At 43.2% G+C, this 26723-nt stretch overlaps 1 protein-coding gene across 1 annotated transcript in view; it reads left to right on the top strand.

Annotated features, from left to right (window-relative positions):
* Positions 1-26723, top strand: part of LPP (LIM domain containing preferred translocation partner in lipoma) — a 350330-nt gene that overhangs the window by 279831 nt on the left and 43776 nt on the right. Inside the window, exon 13 of the mRNA XM_019472866.1 lies at positions 11064-11233. Within this exon, the coding sequence (XP_019328411.1) occupies positions 11064-11233 (170 nt within the window). The remainder of the gene's footprint in view (positions 1-11063; positions 11234-26723) is intronic.

Genomic DNA, 26723 nt, shown 5'->3' with positions numbered 1-26723 from the left:
ACATACTGATGGCGCCTGTCCTGGGCTTATGAAATGGGTTGGCTGGGCTGGGGGACAGAAGTGGTTTGAAGTGCCCTTGCGCAACATGGAAGCAGTTGGAGGTGAAAGTCTTTGGGAAAAGGGACGTTGTTTGCTCTGTCTTTGTTCAGCACCTAACACCGCAGGGCCTCGACCCATCGCTTGGGCTCCTTGGGACTGCTTTCATGCTGAAAGTGGCAAACCTAACTGTAGTCCTTTGGGAACACAATAAAAGACAACTAATTTTTTGACCTAGACGTAAAGGCTGCTATCTATATTAGTGTGAGTCTTAGCTGGTCCCTTCTGACTGCTCCCTCGGTTCAGCTCTTAAGAAAGCAAGTGCTAAGGAGAATTTGATCTACGTTTAAGGCATGCTTGCACTAAGCAGCAGCATGAGCCTGTGGGCAGCCGGTCGCTGGTCCTCCCCACCTGGAGGAGTGGGTGGGAGAAGATGCACGAACCGTTGCATAACGAACACTAAGCATCTGAAGAGGAGACCAGCTTGTCTGGCCTCCAGATCTGCTCTGTTTTGCAGCCACCGCTTACGTAAGGGGTTGGGTGCAGCAGCCCCTGAAACTACCCTCCACTGCTCTACCAGCAAGTCTAATCTCCTGAGTCAGTGGGTGAGCAGGCTGGGACAGCATGCTCGGAGAGACACCTGCGAGGGGGCCCAGACGGGCTGGGGAGAGCTGTCCCCACGTAGCCACTGGCTGGGGCTTCCGCCACTGGCCCTCCCAGTAATTGCAAGGTGTTCTTATGTGGCTTTCCAAAAGAGGATCCTGAAATCTGGCGCAGCATTGCAGAGCGAGCCCAGTGGGCCAGGGGTTCGCCCAGGAAATCCCCCCCTGCCCATCGCTGCTGATGAGGGTGGGAGGAGGAGTGATTTCTACCTCCTATCCTGCCTTCCTTTCCCTGCAGGAGATTCAGACAAGCACGATTGCTCACCTTGGGTGCTATCATATATTTGGTACTTCCACTGTCCAGGGTTTATCATGCAACGTGGCTTTGCAAGTGTAAGTGCAAAGGGACCCGGCTCAGTGGTTGTTGCTGTTGGGATCACCAGAACTGCCAAAATTTGTCTGATCCACAGCTCTGCCAGCAACAGTTTCCCTCGCTAAGGTCCTTCCCAGGAGGGGCAAAACCCCACAGTATCATCTTTGGAATAAGTTGCCCAGAGAGGGGTTTCCTGCCTGCCCCACTAGGAATTGACTGATACCCTTACCTTCACCCCCTCACTGGGGTTTTAGTAAAGAGCTGCTGAGGTTGTTCCCTGGGTGCCATGTAATGGTAAGGTCTCACTAAAAAATAAGATTTCAACATTAGTGATGTGCTCCAAGGAGAAGAGTCATCTTTGTTTTAAAAACTCATTTTCCTATGAAAGTAAAATAAAAGAAGAGCTTTCTCAGCTTTTGAAAGCATGGGAAAGCCCCACTTTCTCACAGCCTTTACAAATTTTGCCCCGTTTTTATTTTGGAAAAAAAGGAGGTTTTTATGTCTCTTGCTTTTTTAACTTCCTATATGTGATCCGTTTCCCCTGAAGGAGAGGAGGTGGCACAGGAAGGTGGGGGACTTTGAAAGTAGGATTTTTTTTTAATTATTTTTTTTTACCAAATGAAATTATTGCATTCTGTATTTAGTTAAGCGTTTGTCGGCTGAGGTTTTTGGTGCAAATCAGTGCTTTGAAAATCTCGCCCCCAAACACAAACATCTTTTTAATTAAAAAAAAAAAATTATGAAATGTTACTTCTTTCCATCCAACTCTATACTTGCAACTTAAAACTACTTTTCTTTATTATATCCATGCCTAGCATTAAGCCCAGGCTGGGAGCAGTAGTGAAGAGAAGCAGGTAGCAAGGGGTGCCCAGGAAGCAGCATGGGACGTGGCACCCTGTTTGCAGTGTTGGAGAGCCAGGAGAGGCAGGGGCTGGAGGAGGAATTGCTGTTGCTTTCAGAGACGTCCCGTGCCCCAGCTGAGAGCGCCTGGCAAAGCTACGCAAACAACTCGCTCCTCTGTTTCCCAAGCTGGGGCTCTTCAGTGGATATACAACTGTAGTCTCTGTCATCTGGCATCTTTCATCAGCATTAAAGGAAACATTTATAAAGGAAATACAGTACATTTTACTCTCTCCCTTGCATTTCCTTGATTGATCAGCAAAGGGAGGAATGTTTCCTCTCTTTTTTTTCACCCCCTTTCTTTTGTCTCCAGATGTTACTGGGGCTCTATTTCAACCCGTTTGCACATGGTCAAACATGTGCCAAAAAGCTGACACAATGTAACAAAACAAAAAAAAACAAACAACAACAAAAAAAAGCAGAGCATGCTGCAAAAAAAGTATCTGGGGCTTTAAATATTGTAGAGCATCACTGACCCCCACGGGGCTGGGACACTCACTGCAGATCACCCAAGTTGGGGACTGGTACCTCATCGATGTGTTGGGCACACCGTCAGATCAACGTTTGCCTACATTGCAAGGTGCCTTGCCTGAGGAGGGGGGGGGGCAACTTTGCTTTAGGTCCCATACAACTGGTGTAGACCAAACCAAGCCTATATGTGTTCTTTATGTTCATCATGAGTAGAGTAAAAAGGCATTGGCTTAGATTACTGCGAGGGACATTTTGGTTGGATGGAAACAAAGGCTTGCTAGTGGTAAGGTTAGGTACTCACTGAAATTTTTTGCCCAAGTTGTTGGTGAAATCTCCGTTGCTGGAGGTTTTTAGGAACAGGTAAAACAAGTATTTGTCAAGAATGTTGTAGAGAGAGTTGATCCTGCCTTTGAGGCAGTAAGATAGTTTCCATGACCTCTCAAGATCCTGTTTAACTTGACTTTTTATAGCTTTGTGGGAAAATCAGGAGTGCTCCTCTCTGAACCTTTATTTTGTGGCAGTGGTGCATTGTGGTTGCAATAATTTAGGAAGGTACCTCTACCGCATTGGTAAGCACTCGTCATAATCTGCTTTATATCAGGAGCAAGCTAAGTTGTCTCGTGTGTCCCAGGGAGTTGAGGAGAGGGTGATGTAGATGTGTAAGGGACAGGGCCCATCACCACATGGGTGTTGAAGGGAACACAGGCCTTTCTTCCTCTCTCATTAAACAGAGGACAGTAGTAGAGGCACAAAACTCTTCGTGCTCAGTTGCTACATGGCTCAGCCAGGCTGCCAGAGAGCGATGGTATGGCCCACATAGGGAGCACATTCCTCCTGCCACGGAGGGGATTCCAGCAGGACCGGTGCTGGGGGCTCCCTCTGAAATGGAGGAGTTTTCATGCTGCAAGCTTGTCTCACCATCAAGCCTTTTCAGAGATGGTCTTGTGGTTAAAGAGACTAGACTGGGATTGAGAAGATGCTGTTTCAGTTCCTGGCTCCATCACAAACTCCTTGTGTGACCCTCGGAAAGTTATTTAACCTGTGTGGGTCTCAAGTTCCCCACCTGCAGGTTGGGTGTCCTAACAGTCCTCTACCTTCCAGGGGTGTTGGAAAGATCCACCATGAGGGCTAGTGACTGGCTGGGATAGTAACCTTGTGATGAGCAGCATGGAGAAGTGTTTGAAAAGGTACAGGAACGTGTTAGCAGCGTGAGCCTGCGCAGTTGCAGTGCATTTGCTGTGTGGAGTGGAATGGGACCTCTGGGACATGCTGAGAATGTGTCAGGTTTGCAGCCAAGCAAAGTGAGAATATGAAGTTGTATTGTGGTTGGAGGAGAGGGATGCAAACAACAGGAGAGTGCAGCTACTGCTGGACAAGCACAGTACAGATGACAAGGAGGGCACTGCAGGGACCTGTACATCTGGAGTACAAGTGCAACACAGTTAAAGCAGAATAACCAGGACACAGTAATTAAATCACGGCCTTGGATTTAATTTATGAAGTGTTACAGGCACACGTTGCAGCATGAAGCTCTGTTTACTGTGAAAGATTGTGTTTTCTGACGTCTGCTGAAGAAGAGGGAATTAAGATTGATCTGTCTCGTGTCCAAAGGCTGTGTAAGACAAGTGATGCATACAGCCTGCTACTGTCAAATGGCAAAACTTCAAGCTTGGATCCTGGCAAAATAAACCATTGCCAAGGGCTTCCCACTCAGTGAGAAGTCTGAGTTCAAAAGCAAAAAAAAGGGTAGGTAAGGAAGGCAAGGATAAGTTGAGAAAAATACCATAGTTTTCTACAAAATGCACGGACTACCTTTGGGTTTCCCTTCATACTGTTATTGCAGCGCCCTGAGTGCCAAAGTGTTGGAATAACTCTGGAACAAATATGGTCAACGCATCTTTCCCTAACATAATCACAGTCAGACACGTACCTCCCATGCTCCACAGGAAGGGAATAAACCCTCTCTTGTGGATCAGAGATTCCTATTTTATTCCCTTTGGACAAATCAAGGAACCCAGGACCTGCTGGGTGCTTATGAGTTGCAGGATCTCTACCATTGAGACTTAACTCGATTAAGGTGTACTGGCAGTTAAGGTCTGCTGTTACACCGTTACCCTAATGGACGAACCTCTGCTCCCGTATCCCTTTAAAAATGGAGTAATTGTGCCTGTCTGACATAGGTGCCCTGAGGAATCCCACGTGCTTGGGAAATGCTTGAAAACCCTTGAATAAAAGTCACTAGGAAAGAGGAGGGAGAGAGGGAAAAATCTTGTTATATTGTTGACTTATGGTCAACGTTGTCCTCGAAATGCTGTTTTGTCATCAATATTTCTTCATTAGGAATAATGATTTTTCCACATTTACTGCCAGCTGATTCAAAGCTGTCCAAAAGCAGAATGTATCATGAATCTCTAAAATGCATTCGCTGGCGAACTCTAAACAGAGATGATTAGAAAAATAGCGCAGCGGAAATACTGGGTGTCTTGAGGCTGCCAGGGGAACTTTTAGCGAGATATTTTGTTCAGTGTATTTACATATTTTAAAAATGTTCTTAGTACACTTTCATAAAGGCAGTATGCTGTATTTCTTTAGTTTGTTCTTGCATAGTGTATCAGGGCTGCAGTGAGAACCAGGGAATACACTTAGCTGATCAAGGGAAATTGTGTAATTGATAGGCACTGAGGATATGACCTTGTGGTATATTCCCACAGTACTGTTAGGTGGGAAACAGTTTTTTCCATCATGCAGAAGTTTTTGAGATATCAACGGGTTTTTTCCCCACATTGCAGCAAATGCAGAACCTTCCTACTTTGATGCTTTTATCAGAAAATTATCCCCTATCTCGTCTCTACATAGAATTCATGCTTTGAATTAATGAATTTAAGCCTTTTGTAGAGAGAAGGTTTGCACATTTTCTCTCTGCTTTCTTTACTCTTAGTAGCTCTAGTTATTGCCCAAATTGTCTGTGTTAGGCACTGTACGTCACATAGCAAGAGACAGTCTGTGCCCCTGACAGCTTCTATCTAAGTAGGTATGACAGACAAATAATGCTGTAGCCTAAAAGAGGCTAATGCAATCCTTGGATGTACAAACAGGAGCATCTCAAGGTAGCTGGATGGAGTTACATTACCTCTGTATTTGGCTCCAGTGTGATTGCTATCGGAATATTATGCCATAAGCATTAGTATGGCATGTACCTATTCCATCATCCATCTTCAGTGGTAGATGTTTGTCTGGTCTGATTGGCTCACATTCTTAATCTGACATTTAAAAGTGACTCATGTCCCAGATAAGGTTGGACGCCCTGTATCTAATTCCTCATCTCCAGATCACACCCAGACTCTGGCCAAATCTTAAGAATCTTGCTGAGTAACAACTCAGATTATGGCCTTTCCTATTCATCTTCACCGATAAAACCTGCATCCAAGCTCCAGTGACCTTGAATCTCTGCAACATCCTTCTCTAAAAAGGCAGTTTCTCCCTGTTCACGCTCAACTAGAATGCAGCTGCAGAAATCACTCTCTAGCTTGTAACTTAGGCCAGATCATTCCTGCCTCTTAATCTTTTCTCTGGTTTCATTTCTGCATCATATCAAACAGAAGCTTCTTGTCTTTACTTGCATGGCCTGTAATGACCTATTCCCACCCTTTTTTCTTCTAGTATTTTCCAGTGACGTATCAACTCATCCTTCCCGTCTGCAGGTGTCTGTGTTCAGTCTTCAAGCACTTACATACCCTTTTGTGCTGTCTTTGTCCTTTCCTCAGAAGCATCCCATTAAACTTCCCTCAAACTCCCTCCGGATCCTCTTTCAAATTCTTCTTTAACCTTTTCCTTTGCTGGGCTGTCTACAGACTCCTTGTCAATAGTAAAACATTTAGAGTGCCGGGACCACAATTTTCCTTGCTGACTGGTTTTGTCTGATTGCTTCTTTGTATTTCCTATCTATACCCAGTTGTTATTACTTGTATTAGATTGTAAATTCCTTCAGTTGGACCCTTCTTTGTATTCTGTGTTTGTCCAATACCCAGCACAATGGGGCTGTTCCACAATCTGAGCAGCCAGGATCTGTGGTGGTATAAGCAAAAACCATGAAATAATAGTAATAAAATAATGAGAAGTTAGAACGTGGCATCATGTGCAATATGAGCTCCTCTCCTCCCTTCCCCCTCTTCCTTCAGATTCTCAATATTTCAAATTTTTTATACAACAGAATACAGTAAATGAGGAGGTTTCAGAATAAAGTGTAGTAGCTGATGTTTCCTTTCAGCTGCTGAAGTGTTTCCCTGTGATCCAACTCAGTAATGATGGCATTTCCAGCAGTTTCAGCAGGGAAGCCTCTGTGGGCACCTCTGTATGTCCCCCCAAGGTAAGACCAACATGTGGCAGCCAGGCTAGGCTGAAGGAAGGTCACGGCCAAAGTCATGAACCTCTTTCATGCAAAAATAGAGGACTCCAGTCTCCCAGGCTTGCTGCCAACGTATCACCTTCTAGTTTTGCTGAAATGATCTTGAAAAAGGACCTAAAAAGGGCTGAAGGGGCAAAAGAAGAATGTTGAAATGGCATAGTTTCATCTTCATGCAGTTTAGTACTAATTTTGTCCTTTGTCTTTAAGCTGCCTTTTAAGTGCTGTTTGTCTCTGTGGGAAGCAAATGGGTCACGTTGTTCTATGTTTCTACTGTAATACGCTGCCTGCTATTTTTCTCTTAGATTATTTGTGTAATCTTTTTTGTGCAATCTGTTTGTTCTTGAGTCTTGCAAGCTTTGCCTTTGCTACTTCTTTCCCAATAAGCAGTGCAACTTGTTCTGTATTCACTCATGGGTATTCTGCACACAACGGACTGGGTTATTTCAACCAGTGTGAAAATATTAAAATGGGGAACATGTGTGGGCACTTAACTGTGGTGAATCCGAACACAAATACCTTTGCCGTTGGTAATTGGCACACAGGAAAAGCAGACCTTTGATTCGTTTTTATCAGACATAATGATAGAGACATTGTTTTTAGTGGGGTTTTTCTGGTTTTCTAAGGAAATGAGGCTTGTGCAATCGCACTGCCTGTGTGCATGTGCCTGTCTGTTTGTTAGTTCCTCCCTCACCAATAACCCGGGAAACTAATAGGCATTTTCAACCAAATTTGAGCGAGGTGCAGGAGTCGGGCAAAGAGACCTGGTTTTACGCAAGTCTTGCGAGTTCCCAGGTTGTACCAAAGTCTGCAGAAGGTGCAGCCTCTAATGGCCACATGACTGCAAGCCAGATCGGTTGTGTATTTGCCTGCATGCCTTTACGTGGATCGAGTCACCTAACTGTAAGCTCCCAAATTTGAATATTTTGGCTTACTTGCTTTTACCCTTCGGGAGAGTGAGTCAGTTGGGGGTGGTGCTAGGCACAGAGCTTGTGTTTTGATTCTCACTGGAATGGCCATGTCTCATGAAAAACATGGTTTGCTCCAGGCCACAGTGTTACAATTTGCATATAAACTTATGAAAAAGGAAGCTTTCTTTAAGCTTTCATGTTCGAGAGTTTACAGGAGCATTTCTGTCTGTGTATATAATAGCAGAAGCTGGACTTCTCATAAATGTAAATGGGTTAAGTATGTCGCTGCCTGAATGGGAATCTTCTGTGGAAAAACCCAGAAAGAGGAAGGAAAGCCTAAGGAAATACCAACTTCAAGGGGAGAAGTTGGCCAAGACTTCTGTTGTGCTGCTTTTTGGTTTGTACCTGGCCACCAGCAGTGTAGTTGGGGAATGCCTCGGAGCCGTGCAGGAATGTAGCCTCAGGGCACCTTTGGGAGGCAGAGAAGATATCTTTATGCCCTTTGCTCAAAAAGAGGATGGAGGTACAAAGGCACTGAGTGATCTGCCAGAGATTACAAGAGTATATATTTGAGTTAGGTAACAGACCCAGGTCTCCTGACACAGGAAGTACAGCCAGAAGTATGGTCTACATATAGACAGCTTCTCCAGCAAATGGAGAGATGCCTGGGTCAAAGAGGAAGATAAATGTTGAAGTATACAAGAGCTGGCTAAATTATGAATGTGAGAAGAGGAGGAGGGGAAGAAAAGATTCCCACATGTTCTACTCAGATGTTAACAAAGAAAGCTGAGAGGTGTTTGCATAGACACTACATTATTCCATGTCCAAATGCCTCATAAAAATAATACCAGATCATCACAGAACGGCACACCAGGGAAAATAAATTCTTCAGCAGAATATTCCCTCTGGAAAAACACTGTGTAAAGTAATACACTAATGGCTTTCAATTTCATGTTTTATATAGAGAGATATTAACTGCTCCCCAGACGTCTCTTCTTATTACAGCCCAGCTACACGAGCAGTTTGGAGAAGGCTCCGGAGCACGCTCGGTCTTGTCCGCACACAGGACCAAGCACTGCTCTCCTGTTGTACGTGCAAATCCTGTGGTGTATACAGTAGGTTTCTTCTGCCTCCTTCCCAGAGCAGTACTGCAGCCGTGTTTCTCTCCAGTGGGAATTTTTTTTTTTCTTCTTCCTAGTCCTCATGGTTTTTTCCATTCTTCCCCCGTGCTCTGTAGCCTCACCGCCATGCTGGGAACCCTGCATTCCTTCTCTGCTTGTAAAAAAGGAGTCCTCACAAGAAGTGTTACAGTGGAGTGATTAAAGCACAACACTGTCAATCAAAATGCTAATAACAAATGCTAGAGAAAGTTAAGTGTAAAAACAACATTATTAATTCCTTTTTGGGGGGGTTCCAGGCTTGTCTGGATTTATCTGGTGACTTCTCTCGCCACATTGCTCAGACTGGGAGCTGTTTGAGTCAGGAACTGTCTGTCCTGTATAATGCCAACTATGGTTATGCCGTTGTAGCAAATCAGAATGAACTGGGTTCTTTTCCAAGCTTTCCTAATATATCTCAAATGTGTATATATATCATCCTGCCGCATCCTGAGGGATCCAAAAGTAGCTTACATGCTTTGTTCCCTGGATGTAGCCTATTGGAGTCTGGGACAGGCAGGGAAGAGGTCATGAGTGTGGGGACATTGATGTTGCACTGCGCAAGGACAGCAGCCCTGCTGTTGGGATGACAAGGCATGTCCAAGTCGTTTTAGGAAGTTTTGCAGTATTTGTTTGAAAAGGCCAATAAACACAGACCGTGGTATGAGAGAACATCATATCGTTGCTGGATTATTTAATTATTATTAGGGACATATTATTTGTATACACATTTATAAGTAATTCTGTTCTGAAGTCAGTCTGCCTTCCTGCTTGCACCTCAGCTCTCGCTTCCCTTTCTCTCCTTCCAACCGTCAGCAACCACACCACTCCACCCACAGAACCTTGAAGGAGAAGTGCAGGGTCCCAAGACTGGGGACACCACAGTTATTCTCAAACTGGAGAATACCATTTTGAGTGGGACAAAGCCCCAGACCATAGTTGCTCTGTTGCCTTCAGTGGGGCTCTCCTGCGTAGGGTGGCTGAGGTTGTCCTAAATACCTTCCATGACTCTGTGCATGAATTATTTTCAACACTGATTGCTGGGTAAGGACATCAGACCTGCATGGGATACTCTAGAACTCGAATGGCAGAGGGAAATTGCAAAGGTGTGCCTTCCACCCACCCTCTTCCATCATCTCTGCACCATAATCTTCACTAGGAAAATGTCTTTCCCATGATCTAAGAAACCCTCTTTCTCTCTCTCTGAAATCCTGTCTTCACTTTAAATCTACCTGCTACATAACATTTTCAACAACAATCTGAACAAGGCAGCAAGCCTTTTGTACGTGTGTGTGTGTGTGTGTACAGATTTTTTGTGTGTTATGTATTTATATGTGGCATTAGGGACCTTTTTCAGAAACAGCCAGAGCTCTCAGGGCTTGTCTTTACTTAGAGTCCTTACTAGCAGCTTCTGATACACCTTTCTTGAAGTACGGTAAGAGTAAAGTATCCACACATCAGTTTCTTGAGGAATAGTTTCTGTGCTTTAAATAGACGCAATATCTTAATCCATATTAATCTTCAAACAGAAAAAAAGTCATTTTTCCATGTAAGAGATGATATTGCACTCTTTGTAATCACTCAGTCTTTAGCTATTACTTTTTATTTAAAATATCAACTAGCTCAGCATCAGCATGTTAGCAAGAGCGTGAGGATTGATACTGCTATACTGGCAAAAGCGTAAAAAGTTAAATCCTTTTGCCAGTATAATTGGCTCCATTGAGAGAATTGGTTTAAGCTGTACAAGCAAAAACTACTCTTTAAATGGTAACAATTGCACTGCCACCAGGCAGCTTTATGAGGCATCCTACCACAAAATCCTTTCATGTGGAGGCAAGGCTTTAGGCACAGGTTTATCCCATCTAACTGAGGAGCTGAGGATGACTATATAGCTGGGCTAGATGATAGTTGAATGGTTTGCATCTGGGGCTTAGACTCCTTATGATAATCACTGGCTAGCAGCAGTAGAATTGGTATCAGTGCAGTCTTGGGAGCCAGTTTCAAGCCTTTCTACATCTTTTCAGATGGGCCAGCACCAGAGTGCCTTCCAGTGGCACTAGATCTTTGCCAGTAGTGGCACAAATTGCTCTTCTGTTGACTGAGCTGCTGTGTCCCCCTTACTTGCTATGCAGCACAGGCATGCATGAGGACCTTCTCTGCAGTTGAGACCAGGAGCTTGCTTTGACTTATGTCCTTTCCCTTTGGTGACAGGCCGCTGTGCCCGCTGTGGGGAGAATGTTGTTGGGGAAGGCACTGGCTGCACGGCCATGGACCAGGTCTTCCATGTGGAGTGCTTCACCTGCATGATGTGCAACAACAAGCTGAGGGGACAGCCTTTCTACGCAGTGGAGAAGAAAGCCTACTGTGAACCCTGCTATATTGTAAGTACCCATTCTTATTTGCACCCTGATTGTAATGCATAGACATTGGAAACATTGATTTCTTTCATTGCTGTACAGTTGCCTTACAGTTAAAACCTGACGATCCCATGGCAGTACTGTGGGCACCAGTTTTTCCATGGTCTTCAGAACTCTGATCTTTTCAGCTTCCTGGGTGAATTTCATTTCCTGGTCTAACCTATCTCTGAAGTGAAGTGGCCAAAGCAGGGGAAAGAGGTGCATTTTGTGATTATTTCAGCTCTGTAAGGAGCAGACTATGCAGTGATTTTTAAGAGGTAGTGTTGCTCTCAGAAGCTTTCTGTGTTGAGAAACGTTACCAAAATGCTTACAGACTGTGGTGCCTACTAAGATTAAGGAGGTGGGATGCAAGATAGCACTAAAACTCCTAAAATCAAGACCTTTGCATTGCTTGATAGAAGTCCTTCTACTGAACTAAGGGTCTTTGGATTGGATATCTTTTGAAGCTTACCTTAACCTAAAACTTCATTTCATGCTTCCAACAAGCTCTTAAGGCAAACAATTAACAGTTGCTCTGGGGAGCTGCACCTTTTAAGAGGCTCCCATAAGAGCTAGTTGGAACCAGTTGCACAGTTGCAAATTAAAGAAACATCACATAACATGCCTGAGGCGTCACCTTGCTGTGACCTTAGCATACAGTATATAGGGATAATCCTTGTAATTTAGAACAGTAAAAGCACCAAAACGTTCTTAAAGCGTTGATAGGTCTTTCTCTAAACCTCCAATTCAGAGTTCTTTTTATAAACGCTGGACCTGAGACCCTTCCAGAATTAGATTTGCACTTCTGAAAGTAAAAATTGATGCTTTTCTTGACATTTCTGGCATTCCAATAATAATTAAAGCGATAATATGTATTTCTGAAAGTGCCACTAATATCCCATTATTCCTTCTGTTTCTGCAGAGCCTGTGCAGTGGGATTATTGCTGAAATATTGAATATAAAAAGGGAGGATTCTGTCTTATTTACAATGGCAGTGATATATGGGTCTTGTTAATTGGCTTTTAAAAACTAAATGATCTTTTGATGGAATATGTATGTTTTAAACAGTTTCCATTTTTGTTTGCACTAAAATGATTGTACCATAAAAAATTTAAGGTTAATTTTGTGGCAAGTTTGACCATGTGCAAAGCGCTGCAGACTTTAGGAAGGTATATTCATAATATGATTGGAGCAACTTTATGTAACTGGAATTAAACATTTCATTGACTTCAGGCTGGAATTGACTTCATCTGCTTGAAGATTGATACTTTCTTTTCCTCTTTTTTTAAATCAAGCACGCATTCTTCACCACTCATCTGCTTTAGTTTGGGAAAACATCTGCATTAGCCACTGTAGTAATGGTTTAAGATTATTTAATCCCATTACTTATACACTTCATTAGCCTGAGTGAATTGTTGGCAAGGGTTCAGTAAACTTCCTACATTGGGAGATAAAAGGATAAAAAAGGAAAGGGAGAAGGATTCTGTTCCTCGTTTTCTTTCAAATTTATCTTCTATCTATTTAAGGGATAAAGGAATGATAATTGCCTGGTTGCATCTGTGTTTGTATGTTCTGTGATATGGCTTTGCAGCTGAGTACAGAGGAAAGAGTAAACGTTTAATAGCTTTCTTTTATATAACCAGAAGGGGCCTTTAAATGTTTATCCATGCAGTCCACAAAAACCTGGTTATGGACTTAACCCAAAACACGTCTGGATCCATCTGCTGCTGCACATGCAGGAGAAAGGATGGCGATGCTGGTGGGGCTACGTATGTGTAGCTGGACAGCTGGTACCACAAGTGGGAAATGGAAAGCAGGAATCTGGCAATCTGATGCAGCAAAGGAAAAAAAAAAAACCAAACCAAAACACCCAAACACACATTAAACTCCTAAATGTGGAAGAAACAAGTATTGGAAGCCTAAGTCTCGATACCCTTCAGAAAGCTCAGGACTCTGCTGTGCCGAAAGCCAGATTTACAAGGGATCTAGGCACCTGCCATGCTATTGGCTTTAGGCCTGAGGAATTTGTGTCGCAGAGCGTATGTCTCATTGATTTTTTTCAATGAAATGAGGTCTGCATTGGCTTCAGTAGGATGATGAGTGCCGAAGTACACTGAGAGCCTGAGCTAGGCTTATAAGTTGTTCTTGCAAATGGATTGGGGGCCCTTAAATTGCTGAGGCACAATCTGAATGTTTTTGCCTTCAGATGTGTGATGTGGTCATACTGAAGTCAATGAGAGTTAATGACCTGCCTAAAATCTAGCCTGTGCTTAAGGATTTTGCTGAATTGTGGCCTCTGATTTTTTTTTTGGAGCTTTCCCAAGTCCCATTATCAGAAAATAACTCAGACACTTGGAGCCCTAGTTCTGTAGGAAATCAATGGGACTGAAGAACCCAGACTCAGATTCCTGTGGACCTGAATTCCCATGAAAGGTGGAGCCTGTGTGACTAGGCTAAGATTGCACAGCTAATCCATGGCTGTGGCCAGCAGAGAAAACAGGATTCTCAGCTGGTATAAATTTGAATAATTCAATGAAGCTTGTTTACTGGTCTACCTAATTCACACTGATTTCTAGCACACATCCCCATTTCCCCAAGTCCAAAACTCTTGACCTATTATGCAAGCCATTAAGCCAAGCTGCTTCGTTTATATAAAGAAAATTAGCTGTAATATTTGCCTGGTTGTGATATATAAATTCATTAATTCTTTGATTTTTTTAATAATTTCCTTGTGTGACTTGTAGCTGTAGTCCATAAAAACTATGCGCAAAAATAAAAATACACATTTTTCAACAGTTAGAATTGGCTAATCTTCTCAGTTTATTATGTGACTTTTCTTAGTTGTGGTGGAGTGAAGCCATAATTAAGATTACTGTGAAGAGCTGTATTTAATTACTTGTTAGTCAATACCAAGCCTAAATAGCCTGCAGAAGGGCTGTTTTTTTGTTTTTGTTTCTGGTTTTATTTATCACTGACCCAGTTAAGATGAAATTCCCCAAAAGTCTGAATTAACATGTAAGGAGATCAATCACCTGTTTAAAAAAATATTTTTCCTAATGGAAATTTGGGTACCGGAGTTAATTTCTTTCACACAAAAATCCCCCCACCCAAAAGCCAGTCACTATCATTTCCTGTTACATCTTACGATTGCAGAGAGTTCTGTTACCAATGTGTGTGCTGGTTTTGCTTTGCATCCAAGGATTCTTTCATTATTAATGTTATTTATAAAAGAGTACCAGTCTTCTCCATTAAGACACTTCTGCTGAACTAAAAGCAACTGTAAAAAATAAAGTGTAAATAGGAGACAGATGTCTCCTAGTCATTACGACAGTCAAGTAACATCTGAAATATCACGATAGGGTTTCCAGTGTAACCAGCGTATTGCTGTACACGTGATGAATGCTGTGTCTGCAGTATGTTATCAGTATACTTCTCCCCTCCCTTACAGGGCAAATTACTGACAAAAAAACATTTGGTTTGCTTCCTCTAAGTAGTGGAAGAGATTTTAGCACTTGGGCTCAGTGCAGAGAAAAGGTTAAGAGTAGTATCAGTGGAACCATTGTTATAAAAGATTGAAGAGCAACATGTTAGAGCAGTGCCAGCTGTCTGCTTTCCAAATACCATATTATCATAAGGACTGAACGCAAGGTTAACCAGACACACCGGTTTGGCAAGAGTGATGCTGCTGTTTTGTGAATGGGATGTTCTTTGATGTCCTGATGACTTTCTCTGGGACGTAGAAATTTTCCTCCATTCTTTACTCCCTTTCCTGGCAGTCTGGTGGTTGGCAGTTGGAGATAAACTCGCTGAGGGCTGAGAGGTGCTGAGCACCTGCAGTTAGCACAGAAAGCAGCAAGATCTTGCAGATGCTCCTGGCCCCTGAGCGTTTCTTCTGTTGTGTCCAAGTTGATGTGACCCACCATTGGGCGCTAAGGGAAGGACCATGGTGTGATGGGGAAGGGGATGAGAAAGCAGAAATAACTAACCAAGCAAAGCAGAAATAGCCAGGGTCAGATGAAAGAGTTCAGAGAAGTGGTGGGCTAGAAATGATGAGGAATTGAAGGAGAGGTAAGAAACTGTCTCATGTCTGTCTCTCTAGCTAGAGTCGGGGAAGATGGTGGGTATGCTCCGCAGTACCCTATGGATACCCAGGAATTGACGTTTCCTGTTCTGCTTTGCACTGCAAGATATTAAGGACATGACCTTAAACCCTACCCCAAAGACCCCTTTGGATTTTGCAGGGTGAGGTTCATCTTTCCATAGTACTAAAGCTGTGGAAGTGCTTGAACGGGGGAAGAACTGTGGCATGAAGTCATGCCCTGATCACTGCTGTTCCCCAGCTTTAAACTCGGGATTGTAGTGCTCCGCTTTTTTTCCCCCCGATTATTTGTTTTGTGAGGAAAAAAACCACAACCATATCTTCAAGGTTTCTCTCTCTTACTAGCTTCTAATTTTCTGGCCTATCAAAAGCTGTAGTTCAGTAGGAGAAGATAGCTCAGACCAGAACACAAAAGAAATGCTGATGTTTTAGGAAATGGTACGACTAGAGCCACTGGTGCCACGGAGCATCCTGGGAAAGCTTAAATTTGCAGATCATTCTGAAATGTCAGTGTTAACTCAGTTTGTGCTCATTGAAATCTCTGGTAAAACTGCTATCGGCTTCAGCGTGACTGGTATTGTAAACCTCACCGTGTGTGCACATGTGAGCGTGGTTGTTTGAAAGCTGTGCAAGAGCAGCTACCTCCAGCACATACGGTTTAAAGTGTAAGGTTGATCCCTGCAGTAAAATTACATCTATTCTTAAAAATAATTCTGCAATTTGTAAGCGGAGATTACAGCACTAATTTAGCAACCATGTAACAATTTAAATTGGACCAGAAAAGAGAAACTATAATTTAAAGATTTTTTTTATGATACAAGTTTTCTTCTTTTTAAAGTAAAAAGCCCTTTATTCTTGTTTTTATCAAGCAACGTATTGAATTTGAGAGTAATTTATGGAAAGTGCTGCCAGCATGGTATTGCGAGTGCTCCACAATTTGAATTTAAACTGCTCAATGGGATCATTAAGACTATTATGCCTGCTTTCCAAAGAGTTTGAATTCAAAATGACAACTGGAACAAAAATATAAAATAAACTAAAGAGAAGTCACGCCCTCTTTACGTGGTGGAATTTTTCTGCCCTCAAAATATTTCATTGAGATCAATGCTCTTCTTCAGTCCTCTCCTAGAAAAACGCTGGTGTTGCTAGTTTTAGTTCGGTGCTCCTGTGTGAGTCATCAGCAGCAGGGAGCTGAACCTGTGACCCGTGGATCTAAAAGCATTAAGTCTTGGCTGCCGTAGCAGAGAGATGCAGCTTGGCCGCACCAGGCAGCAGCGGGCTCCTGCCCTGGATATTTCTTACCCACAACAGAAGAGGTCCATGGGCATAGCAGACAAAACAGGTCCAGAGTTTTGGTTTGCTTACAGGCATGTTTTAATCCTCTTGATTATTAACTTTGATAATTTTGCTAGTCTAGGCCCGATTGGTAACTTCTTTGGAAAAAAAAATCATGGCAAGGGAAGACTGTCATTCCTGGTAAACTGATCATTCGTAAGACTGAAAAATGAATAAATCCCTTAAGAGTGTAACAGCCCTTTCTATTAATACCACCCAGCAACAGTTGATATAAAAAATACAGATGGAAGCTGGGGGGGGAGTGGCGGCCATAAGCTCAGCGCTACTACTTTGAGTGGTAAATGGTCTTGTGCAATCAGGGCATAAAACAGAGGAGGATGAGGTGCTATTGCATAAGCTGCACCTGGAGCTTCCAGGAGTCCAAGTCTAGGAGGTACAAAAGCGTGTGTGTGAGAGAATGTCAGTGAAGCAGCTTCTGTCAGAACTGGGATGGATGCTGAACTTAGCTGACCCTTTGAAGCCTGCATCTATTTTTTCAGTGGCCTACCAGCTGTTATAGGGGGTGGGTCATGCCTCTTATTTTGTCACTAGACAGGAGGAAAAGGTTCCTTTGCGGGGGGAGAGGGGGCAGGGGTCAATAACCTCCTTTCTAAACTGGAGTTATAAAGAAAGGGGAGAAAGCATACCATGAGAGGAACTCCTCTGTGGAGACTCAGAGGCTCGTATCAAAGAGGATGGGGCCAATTCATCTCACTGTCCAACGAGGACAGGACAAAAGTCTACAAACCAAGGCTGTAAGAGGAAAAATTCCTCATGCTCTTAGAAGACATGAGAGCACGAGCCCTGCCAAGAGTTGCACTGGGCTCACCTTGGTGGAGGATTCTGAGTGAGACCACACACTTGTCTGCTGAGGGTTGCTTAGAGGATGAAATTATCCTTTTCTCAGTGCAGCAGGATATGCTTGGCTAACTGGTCCAAATCACTTGATGGGATTAAAGGTGTAGTGCACCCTATTTTCAGCCTACAGTTGCTGTTTGCCTTCATGGTGTTGACCTGCGAATGCAGCTGATTGATGTTGAAGTAGATAGTGAGAGGATCAGGCCACAGCTTGGTATAATTGACTTTCCAGAAAGCTGAGCGGAATGTGGCTTTAGAGGAAGACCAGCCACGGATTCTGGAGGTAAAGCAACTTGATGCAACCAATGATAGCAGTGTTATGAGGGGGATATTTTTGGAAAAGTCACTGTAGTGCTGGACAGCATCTTAATAGATACATCTGTGTTGGAAGATTGAGCATAAAGTGCTGACTAACTAGTTCAGTGATGTCTTGGTAGCTCAAAGTTTTGCTAGGGATGTATGGATCATTTCCTGCTCCTCTCCATGGTCCATCTTTAAGAATGTGTCCTTATTACGTGAAGACTCTTCCTCCACACCTGGGCTTGCTTGAGACTTTTGTGATGGCTTGGTAGAATCCAGACCTTTCCTCCTGCATGTGTTGGCAGACATAACAACTTGAATTGCCTTCTTGTCTCTGTCTTGTGCTTTTATAATTAGAGGCATTTTTCATATTTGATTATATGAACTAAGCACTGATTTGACATGTATAATCTAGAAAAACTATACCATGGGAAACTTTGTGGAGGGAGTTCTTAGTGTAACTGAAATAAGATGATATTGTGAAGGACCAGCTGCTGCCATTCAGTGAATTTCTCGCCTCACAGGGTGAATTTCACTGACCAACTGTATATTCTTACAAAGAAAATAGTCTCCCTTTCTGCAGGACCAGTGGGATTTTATGGCTTCTGGCTATACATCTGCGTATGGATCATACTATATTAGAGGGGATGGTGAAGTCATTTAGCAATGACTTAAGCTGTGTGTTCAGATTTCCCTTTAGAAGGTAGCCCAACTCTTGTCTGCCTTTGAAAGCTAGCAGAAACAGCTTATAAGGAAAGAATAAAGTCTTATGCACCAGCGTCTTTGTAGTAGTGGGAAGGTCTTCCTCATTTGCGGTCAAGTGTAGATGGGTATTAGATGGCAAGCCACATCCAGTGTTCGTAGCATTCATCTCTGCTTTTCTTTCAATTGTACTTCACCTTCTCAGCAAGCTATTTGCTGCTTTCACCCTTTGCTACCTGAGTAGTATCTAGAGATCCCACTGTAATAAACTCTCATTGTGGTGTGTCGGTGAATGACAGGTGATAGCCTCTGCCTCTAAAAACCTTCCTGGTAAACAGCAGCAAGTGGGGGGGAAAGGCAGTGGCATTGCCTCCATATTGCAGATAGAGAACTGACCCCAAGAAGATCAAATGCAGTTTGTTTAGGGCATGGATCTTCATTGCTGGATGCCTTCAAGGACAGGTGGGGCAAACATCTGTAAAGAACAGTTAAGATCTAGTCAAGCCTTCTCTAGGCAAGGGCAGACCCAGGGGTCTTTTCTAGCCCTGCTTCCTCCAGTTCTGAGCTAGAGTGATCTGTCCAGGACCACAAACACGGCCTGCAGTGTACAGCTCAGGTTTTCCACATCCCAATGTTCTGCCTAGTTGCAGTTCAGCCTGCAAAGATCTTCAAGTGAAGGAGCTACCTTTCTTTTCTTGCCCTCCTCAAACCACTGCTGTTTAGGGACTGGGCATGGATATGAATGAGAAGCTGAAAGCTGAGTGAGGGCTCTTGGAAAACCCAGGAGGGTGGGAGATACCATGACAGTGTTCCTTTCCATGAAGTCCTACTGCTTGCTTGTAGCCCTGCATAGATATTTGTCAATTCAAACTGCTGAAGACAATTATTTTGGAAAGGCTGTGATTTATTTGAAATAGGGCCTGTAATTTAGGCGTGTATTTCCATCAGATCCATGTTTTATTGAGTTTGCTCTGTCCTTCCTAATGCAGTGATGTCAAAGTGCTGCACACTGTCCAGAGATAAAAAAATCAGAACTCCCTGAAGTAAATACAGGGTTAATATTTTTAGCAAACCCTTTTGATTTTTTGCACCGCTGATCCTATGCTAGCAGAACTGCCGGTAAAGCATAGGCCTTGCAGCCAGGCTGTGACACCTGCCAGTAACAGAGCTGAATCTGTCCTGGAAGGGGTGTGTTTGGATTTAGCAGGAATGATTTCACCTTAGAAGCCTTGCAGAGAACAGAAAGTCTTGTCTCGCTCGTTCTCTGATTCCAGATGCCCTCTTACTTCGATCCAGACAGCGATTTGCAAGCCTGAGTGCCAGGGAGGTGAGCGGGCTTTTGCAGCGTGCCACTTCTGCCATCTCTTTGGTGAAGCCACACTCCAAGGAATTTGCTCTGGCAAAAGCTCAGTCTGTGAGTCGATCCTCCCTCTAGCGTCCTGCCTCTGTTTCTTCACTCCAGGACATCTGTTTGCCTGCTTGCAGTGTTTGTTTGCAGTAGAGGAAAACTGTTTAACTTGCCATTGCACACACACACACAAACCCCAGTGGGCTTGGTAGATTTCTGGTTAGAAAAAACAAAATCATGCCAGTTTAGGGAAAGCGCAACAAGCATGAATAATGACAGGAGAAAAAGTTTATTGATTCTAAGAGTATGGTGAGTGTTTGGTGCTCATGGAGGGTCAAAGCAAATTGCAAGTATGTTGTTTTTTCTCAGCTGCATTGATTATAAAGCTGTGGGCCAAGTACAATATTGACAGAAGAGGTAAATCATCCACTGGGGTATTTTGGGCAGAAGGAAGACCAGATTTTAGCTCAACTCTGGTGCTGTAGCATTTGCTGGGGACAAGAGATTATTGTTCTCTGGTAGGTAGCAGCTTTCAGAGGAGCAGAGAGCTTGTTGGTTAATGTGGCCAGTGAGACCTGCGGTCCCTGTGTCTGTGCCGATCCCTGTGAGGACCATCCGTACGAGGCGAGGTAGCAATGGCACCATGTGCATCAGCAAGCATGGAGCTGGTGGGGCGTCTGGATGGCTTAATATGAGTGATGAGATCTGCACAGCATTGCCCCTGCTTTTCCCTGGCTGCTGTTTCCTGACAAACGTTTGATGTAGAATCACCATGGGGGTTTTTCACACCAACCTGATACTGTAACCCTCTGAGCAGACTTGCCGCCCAGCTCTCTGAGGCAGCGCAGTAAGTGCAGGGAATAGGAAACTGGTGGCAGTCTTTATGCTACATGCCCATGTCTCCAAAGGCTCTCGCTGTTGTCAAAAACGGAGCTTCATGGAGGAAGAAAACCAAACTGAGAACCCTTGTAACATCTTTGGTTTCAGATATAAAGCAAGGATTTGATAGGCTTCTTCAGGCACTGTAGGAATGTGCTCCTGCAGACACTGGGGATTGGAGAAGATCTTTGTATTGTTTTGATTTTTATTGTCTTGCTGAAGTTAATCTGCTAACGTGATAGTTTAATGCTACAGCTCATTGTATTTACATCCTTGCTGTTTGACTCTAACACGAAGCGGCCTTCTGTTGTTTTCAGATTCTCATGTTACCTAATGCTCTTTATGTAGGTATTTTTTCAAACTACTCTGAAAATCTAAACTAATAATGGTTATGGTGCCCAAAATGTAAAAGTTGCTACTGACCAAACCTGGATATTTTCCCTTGCTTGTGAAGGGAAATATAGCAAGGGGGGAGGAGGGGGAGGGAAACAGTGTTGAAAGGTAAATTAACTTTTAGATGTTTATCAGGGATTGAGATTTTAAGTATGAATATTCCATTAGCTCCTGACAATGTAGTTTTTTGTTTAAGGACGTGTTTGAACCAATACACCATCTTGGCGTTCCACCAACAGAGGTATCTGTGTAAATGCAATCTGTGTTAAAGCCAGACAACACTTTTAAAAATGTATTTAATATTTCCTACAGCAAGCCATCTGTGACTGGTCATATTTTAGGAAGCAAATGAACATCATAGCAATGTTCTCCACTCTATTTGAGTAACTTTTAGACTTTTTAAATGAAATGTGCTGCCAAATATTTATGTTCTGTTGTGAAAAGAAAAATATTTGTTTGACATCCTAGTCTCCCTGGCAATTTACAGTTGGTTGCTCCTCTTAGGAGCTGTACTTTTCTCGTGGGTAGTGTAGGGCAAAAGAAGGGTATGGGCATCCCTGAAACTGCCTTCTGGGCTCGCTCCTCAGCAGCAAGTAGGGGCAGGTGTAGCATACAATGGGGCTTTGCAGGGAGCAAGAGAGGTTGAGCCCTGGGTCCTTGCATGGAGGATGCAGTGTGGGACAAGGGCAGGTTGGGGGCCAGGTTGTGCCCGCTGCTGGCATTGGTGGGTCGGAGGGTGGTGGAATAGCCACCGTGGCACTCTTGCCAATATGCAAAAGGCTCAAGAGTTCCTGGAAAAGCCAAACCGCTTTGCAAGATGTCTTCCAGTGCATCTGCCACAGACACTGCAGCCATCACCAAGGCAACCAAGTTGCCAGAATTTAGCGGCAGCAAGGCAGAAGGAAAAACTAGTGATGGCCTAAATCATGGCTGGCAAATGCTACTGAGCCTAAACCGCCCTAATGGGGCTGAGCTCTGCTCTAATATATGCCCTGCTTTTAGTAATAATTTCCACAAAAGTCTTGTGTATTATCCTGTTCCATAGATTTATGGCTTGCTTAAACTTAATCACTCTAAGGTAGTGAAATGCATTTGTTCAAGGGCTCAGAAATTGGTGTGATCCTCTTATTACACAAAGGTACCAATAAACAACTAAAATATCTGAAACAGTCTTGAAATAGTTAATTCCATTTTGGAAAGGCTGAAATGTTCTGAAGAGCCCCTGGTGGCGTAGCACCAATTTTTTTCTCAGTACTCATTTGGAATGGTCCGTATAACTTGCCTGTACTTACCACCTTGGGACTATTGCAACCAGCAGAAGTCCAGGTGAATCACCAGCACATAACCTGTCTACGTGTGTCTGTTACCTATAGTATCAATGCCATACATAGAATGTACATATTCTTACTTATATGCTGGAAAGAGGCCCTTGCAACATAGAGAAGGAAGAGAAAGCAGTCCTGATTTCCTCTATTACCTCTGACAGGTTTACTTTCACTGTGGCATGGCAATAAGATTAAAGTTTTATAGCAATATCACCTCCATCCAGACAAAAAAAAAAAAACCATAAAACCTCTCCTCTCTGCTACTTAGGTTTCAAACTCTTTTATAGAGCTTCTGCATCTGTTAATAAAATCCTTAATTCATTTTTAACATTTTATTGTCACTTCGGATAAAAGTTTAATCGGATAGAATTATTGCCCTTCTAATATTCTCTTAACCTTTGCATTTTAGACTTAGACCATATCAGTTAAATTTTAAAATCACTTTTTTTATAGACTTGAATGCCCCCATCTCTGTTTTAGAGGGTACTTTTGCACAGAAATGCTGTAGTATGTCTTGAGGTCATGTGAAAACTTAAAAGGCTCTAATGTGAGCACTACTCACTTTCCACTGAAGTGTCTTGCATGCCCTATTAATTACTTTAATGGTGACATGCTGGTTTAAGGGAGTTCTTTATTAATACCACTAAATCTTCTTTTATTGTTGTTTAAACACTTTTTCTTTCCTTTATGTAGATGTATTTAATCCTTTCTGTCTTTAAAATAAATGAGTGCATAACTCCACATGAGGCGTTTGACACTTCCATTTTTGCATTCTTGGGAGGGGGTAGGGGAGCATTTTGCTCCCTTGCCTGCAACATCTGCATCCCAGCAGAGAGGTGCACATCTGTACTTGTGTCTGTAATCATGTGTTAGATTGTGGTGGCGGAAGCAATTTTTAAAATCTGTTATCTGTCTTTCCAGAAATAATATGCAGTGAACTTGCTTTTAGTCTACCAGGATGTTGAGATTTTAGAGGTCAGTTTGGCTTTCTTGTTGAAAAGTGCAGCATTCCCAGTTCACGAAAGGACTTGCTAATGTTTGAGCCCTTTCCTAGCAAGGAGGACACATCGATTTGCTCTCCTCAGTCTGAACTCTTTAAGTAATAGTATTCTAATAGTTCGTTTTAATTTTAAAGATGTATAGCATTCACTATACCAGTTTATTTATAGAGTAGCCCTTTTACTGAACCAGCTAGCTGGTAAAGCATTGACATCCACATGTGCAGCTGCATTTAAGTCTATCACATCTCTACTTTTTAAGGTGATATCTTTTGCAAAATACGTATTTTGATCCATATTAGTTGCAAAATTTCTTGGTCTGGGGAGGGGAAACAAGGTATGAGAAAGAAATTATCTTTGAGACCTGGAGAAACATTTTCAAAAGCACATAAATGACTGAGGAACTTGCTGCTTTTTGGTCTGCTTACCCACTCTTGACAATGAGTCTTAAACTCTTACTGCTAAGTGATCTTACTCTTTAGTCAGTTTTAAGTGTCGCCTCCAAAGCGTTGCTTCTCCGACAGCCGTTGACGGTGGTTTCACCATGGGACTCTCCCACATTTGAGATCTATAAATAACCTTCACTGGTCTTAAAGAAAATCACAAGGGATTATTGAAAAACTAACTTTGAAGAGGTTTCACCAACAGGAACTAGTCTTTTCTTTGGTGAGGGGACAGTGGTTTTGGCATGGGGGTTGTCTTTTGTTTTGTATGGGTAAAGTATGAAAACTTGTGTTACACTGTGGGGTCTGTTGCTTGACCTCTCCTCTCCCAGATGACTTCTGGCTCCTAAAAGCTTCTGTGCCCAACTGGGTAGTAAAGTTCCTGTGCACCCTTCCATGGCCAATGTATACCTGGGCATACACACAGACTTGCACAGGAAGAATCTGGAAGCCTGAATTCAGTCTGAAATGACTTGGCATTTGCCTGGGAAAGGTATTCCTTCCTCTCGTGGACTTTCCCTCAGGTTTGTCCAAATCACTCTGCAGTTATCAGTAGCACACTTTGCTGTTGAGTGGGCAAAGCCTTTTGCTCACAATTGCTATTTTAACTTTGGGAGCAGGCAGTATACTCATGCACTTATATGGTACTAAATGGTACCTTTTGCTTTTTCAATTTTTGCTAAATGGCACCCTTCGCGTTTTAGAATAAGTAGCTAATTAAATGGCAAGGCTAAGCGCTGTTTTGGGGGCCATGGGTGTAGAGTCACTCTAGATTAGACAAGGGACCTGATCCTGCAAATCCAATTAGTCTAAGGTATGGGCCTGCTCCCACTGATCCTGATTTGAATGTTTTCTTTGATATTACTGGGAGCTGAATCAGAGTTCTGGTACCCAAGACAATGTGGTTAATGAAAGTGTAAGAGGCATAGACCCCATCTCATAAAGTGATCCTCTTGATTGTGTGAGGAATCTAGACTGGCTATGTTAACAGAGTTTTCAATTTCTAGTTTTTAAAGTCAAAGATAAGTAAGGAGGATTCATGTGAATTTTAGTGGAAATTCCCTAAAATTAACTGAAAAGCTAAAAAGATGCTTTTTTTCCCTCCTTTAGCTTGTGTTTACTTACCTTTTCCCTTGTGAATACCTTGTTTATTTTTTAAATAAATAATCATATTTTAAAGCAGCGTAAATACATTGCAAAGTGAGCTCCAATAGGGTGGATAAATATATTCCATCTGCTGGGGAGTGATTATTAAATAATTCACCAGTGGCAAACCCAGGAGTGGTTATCCATTTTCCCCTCATTCGTGGGTATTTTTTTTTCTACATCCCGTAGGAGCTCATTATGTTTTCTTTGTACATAATGTTTAATAATTTTTAAAGTCTGGCACTATAACCCCTCCATCTACAGATTCTTAAATTTTTCCAAAATATTTGTGCATGTGTATGCATGTATGTGTTGGCGGAGGAAGATGTTTGTTTCCTTTCTTCCTTTTTTGTGTTGAGAGAAGGTGAGCATTGATGTATGAAGTGAGACAGGGAGTGGGGAAGCAAATTTTCTTGCGTGCAAGGGAGTTTGCTCCTGTGCAGATGGTGGATGGGTCACATCCCTGCTCTCACCCTTGTATGGGAATCAGTGTGACTTCAGGGCTGTGGCAGCAGTCAAGGTTTAACTCATACTTCAACATTATAAACAGAGGAATAAGAAGCAAGGAGAGGGAGTAGGGCATGCATTTGAAGGGCTCTGTCTTCTTTTACTCAATGTTAGGAAGAGTTTGGTTATCTTCTAAGGGATCAAGAGTGAGCCCAATGAGCCTGGCTTTTGGATAAGCAGCAATTACCTGATAAAAAGTAGAGCCATATCCCATCAGTGGAAAAATTGCCACAGATATGTGGATTGGTGGGCTTTGAGTCCAACCTTAAGGGAAGAGCTCAGCTCCTCCTGGTAGCTAGCAGACCCAAAGGCCTCCTGTGTGGGCTTTGAGCAGGCAAGGAGGGCGGCTGGGAGGAGGACTGGATGGGGCTGGCACGTAGCAGGAGGCTGTACAGTCAGCAGCTGACACCTCTGGTGCTGGATCCCATTTCTGCAAGATTCACGTTCCTGTAAGTGTGTCTGCATCACTCACTGAGCAGAAGGTGAGGGACCACCATCCCGTCCTGCAGCCGCCCGATGCCAGTGCCCAAGGTCCTGTGGTCAGAGCTGGGCTCTACCCCAGGCTGGAGGCAGATGTTTGCAGTTAGAGGACAATCACTATCTTGGTGCTAAAATGTGTAATTAGCCACAGGAAATTCTTTCCTCAGCTGATGAAGACAGGAAGGTAAAAGTGTCTCTTAATGCTTCACTGTTTTTCTAGGGAGTTGTGCGAACCCAGCTGCCCTCACAGGGGGGAACAGCAGTCCTATTCCCAAGCAAGTAATGCTCTCTGCTCTCCTCTTGTGCATGTCCGAAGGTCAATGCTGTCAGCCAGAGAGGAACAAAACCCTTTTACTGAGAGGCAGAGAGCTGTTTTCTTTCTCTCTCCCTCTTTTTCACATTCCCTGTAGGCATGTGCAGACTCCAGGTTTCAGAGGAAGCTGTGTTCTGTACTAAGCAGCAGCAAACAGCTTTTCTCTGGGACAAAGAGCAGACCCCAACAATTTGGTTTTGGCTATAATTTCCAAATGATTCTTGACCTGGAAACTCCTCCTTTTGTTACTCTGCTAATCCGTTCTCCTAACTGGGGAACAGTTGTGTGGTTTTTTTGGTTTGGGTTTTTCTTTTTTTTTGGGGGGGGGGGGGGGGGGTTGGGTTGTAAG

This window comes from Aptenodytes forsteri, unplaced genomic scaffold, assembly GCF_000699145.1.
Source record: "Aptenodytes forsteri isolate BGI_AS27 unplaced genomic scaffold, ASM69914v1 Scaffold404, whole genome shotgun sequence".
Lineage (NCBI taxonomy): Eukaryota > Metazoa > Chordata > Aves > Sphenisciformes > Spheniscidae > Aptenodytes > Aptenodytes forsteri.
This window is presented reverse-complemented; position numbering and strand designations above follow the sequence as displayed.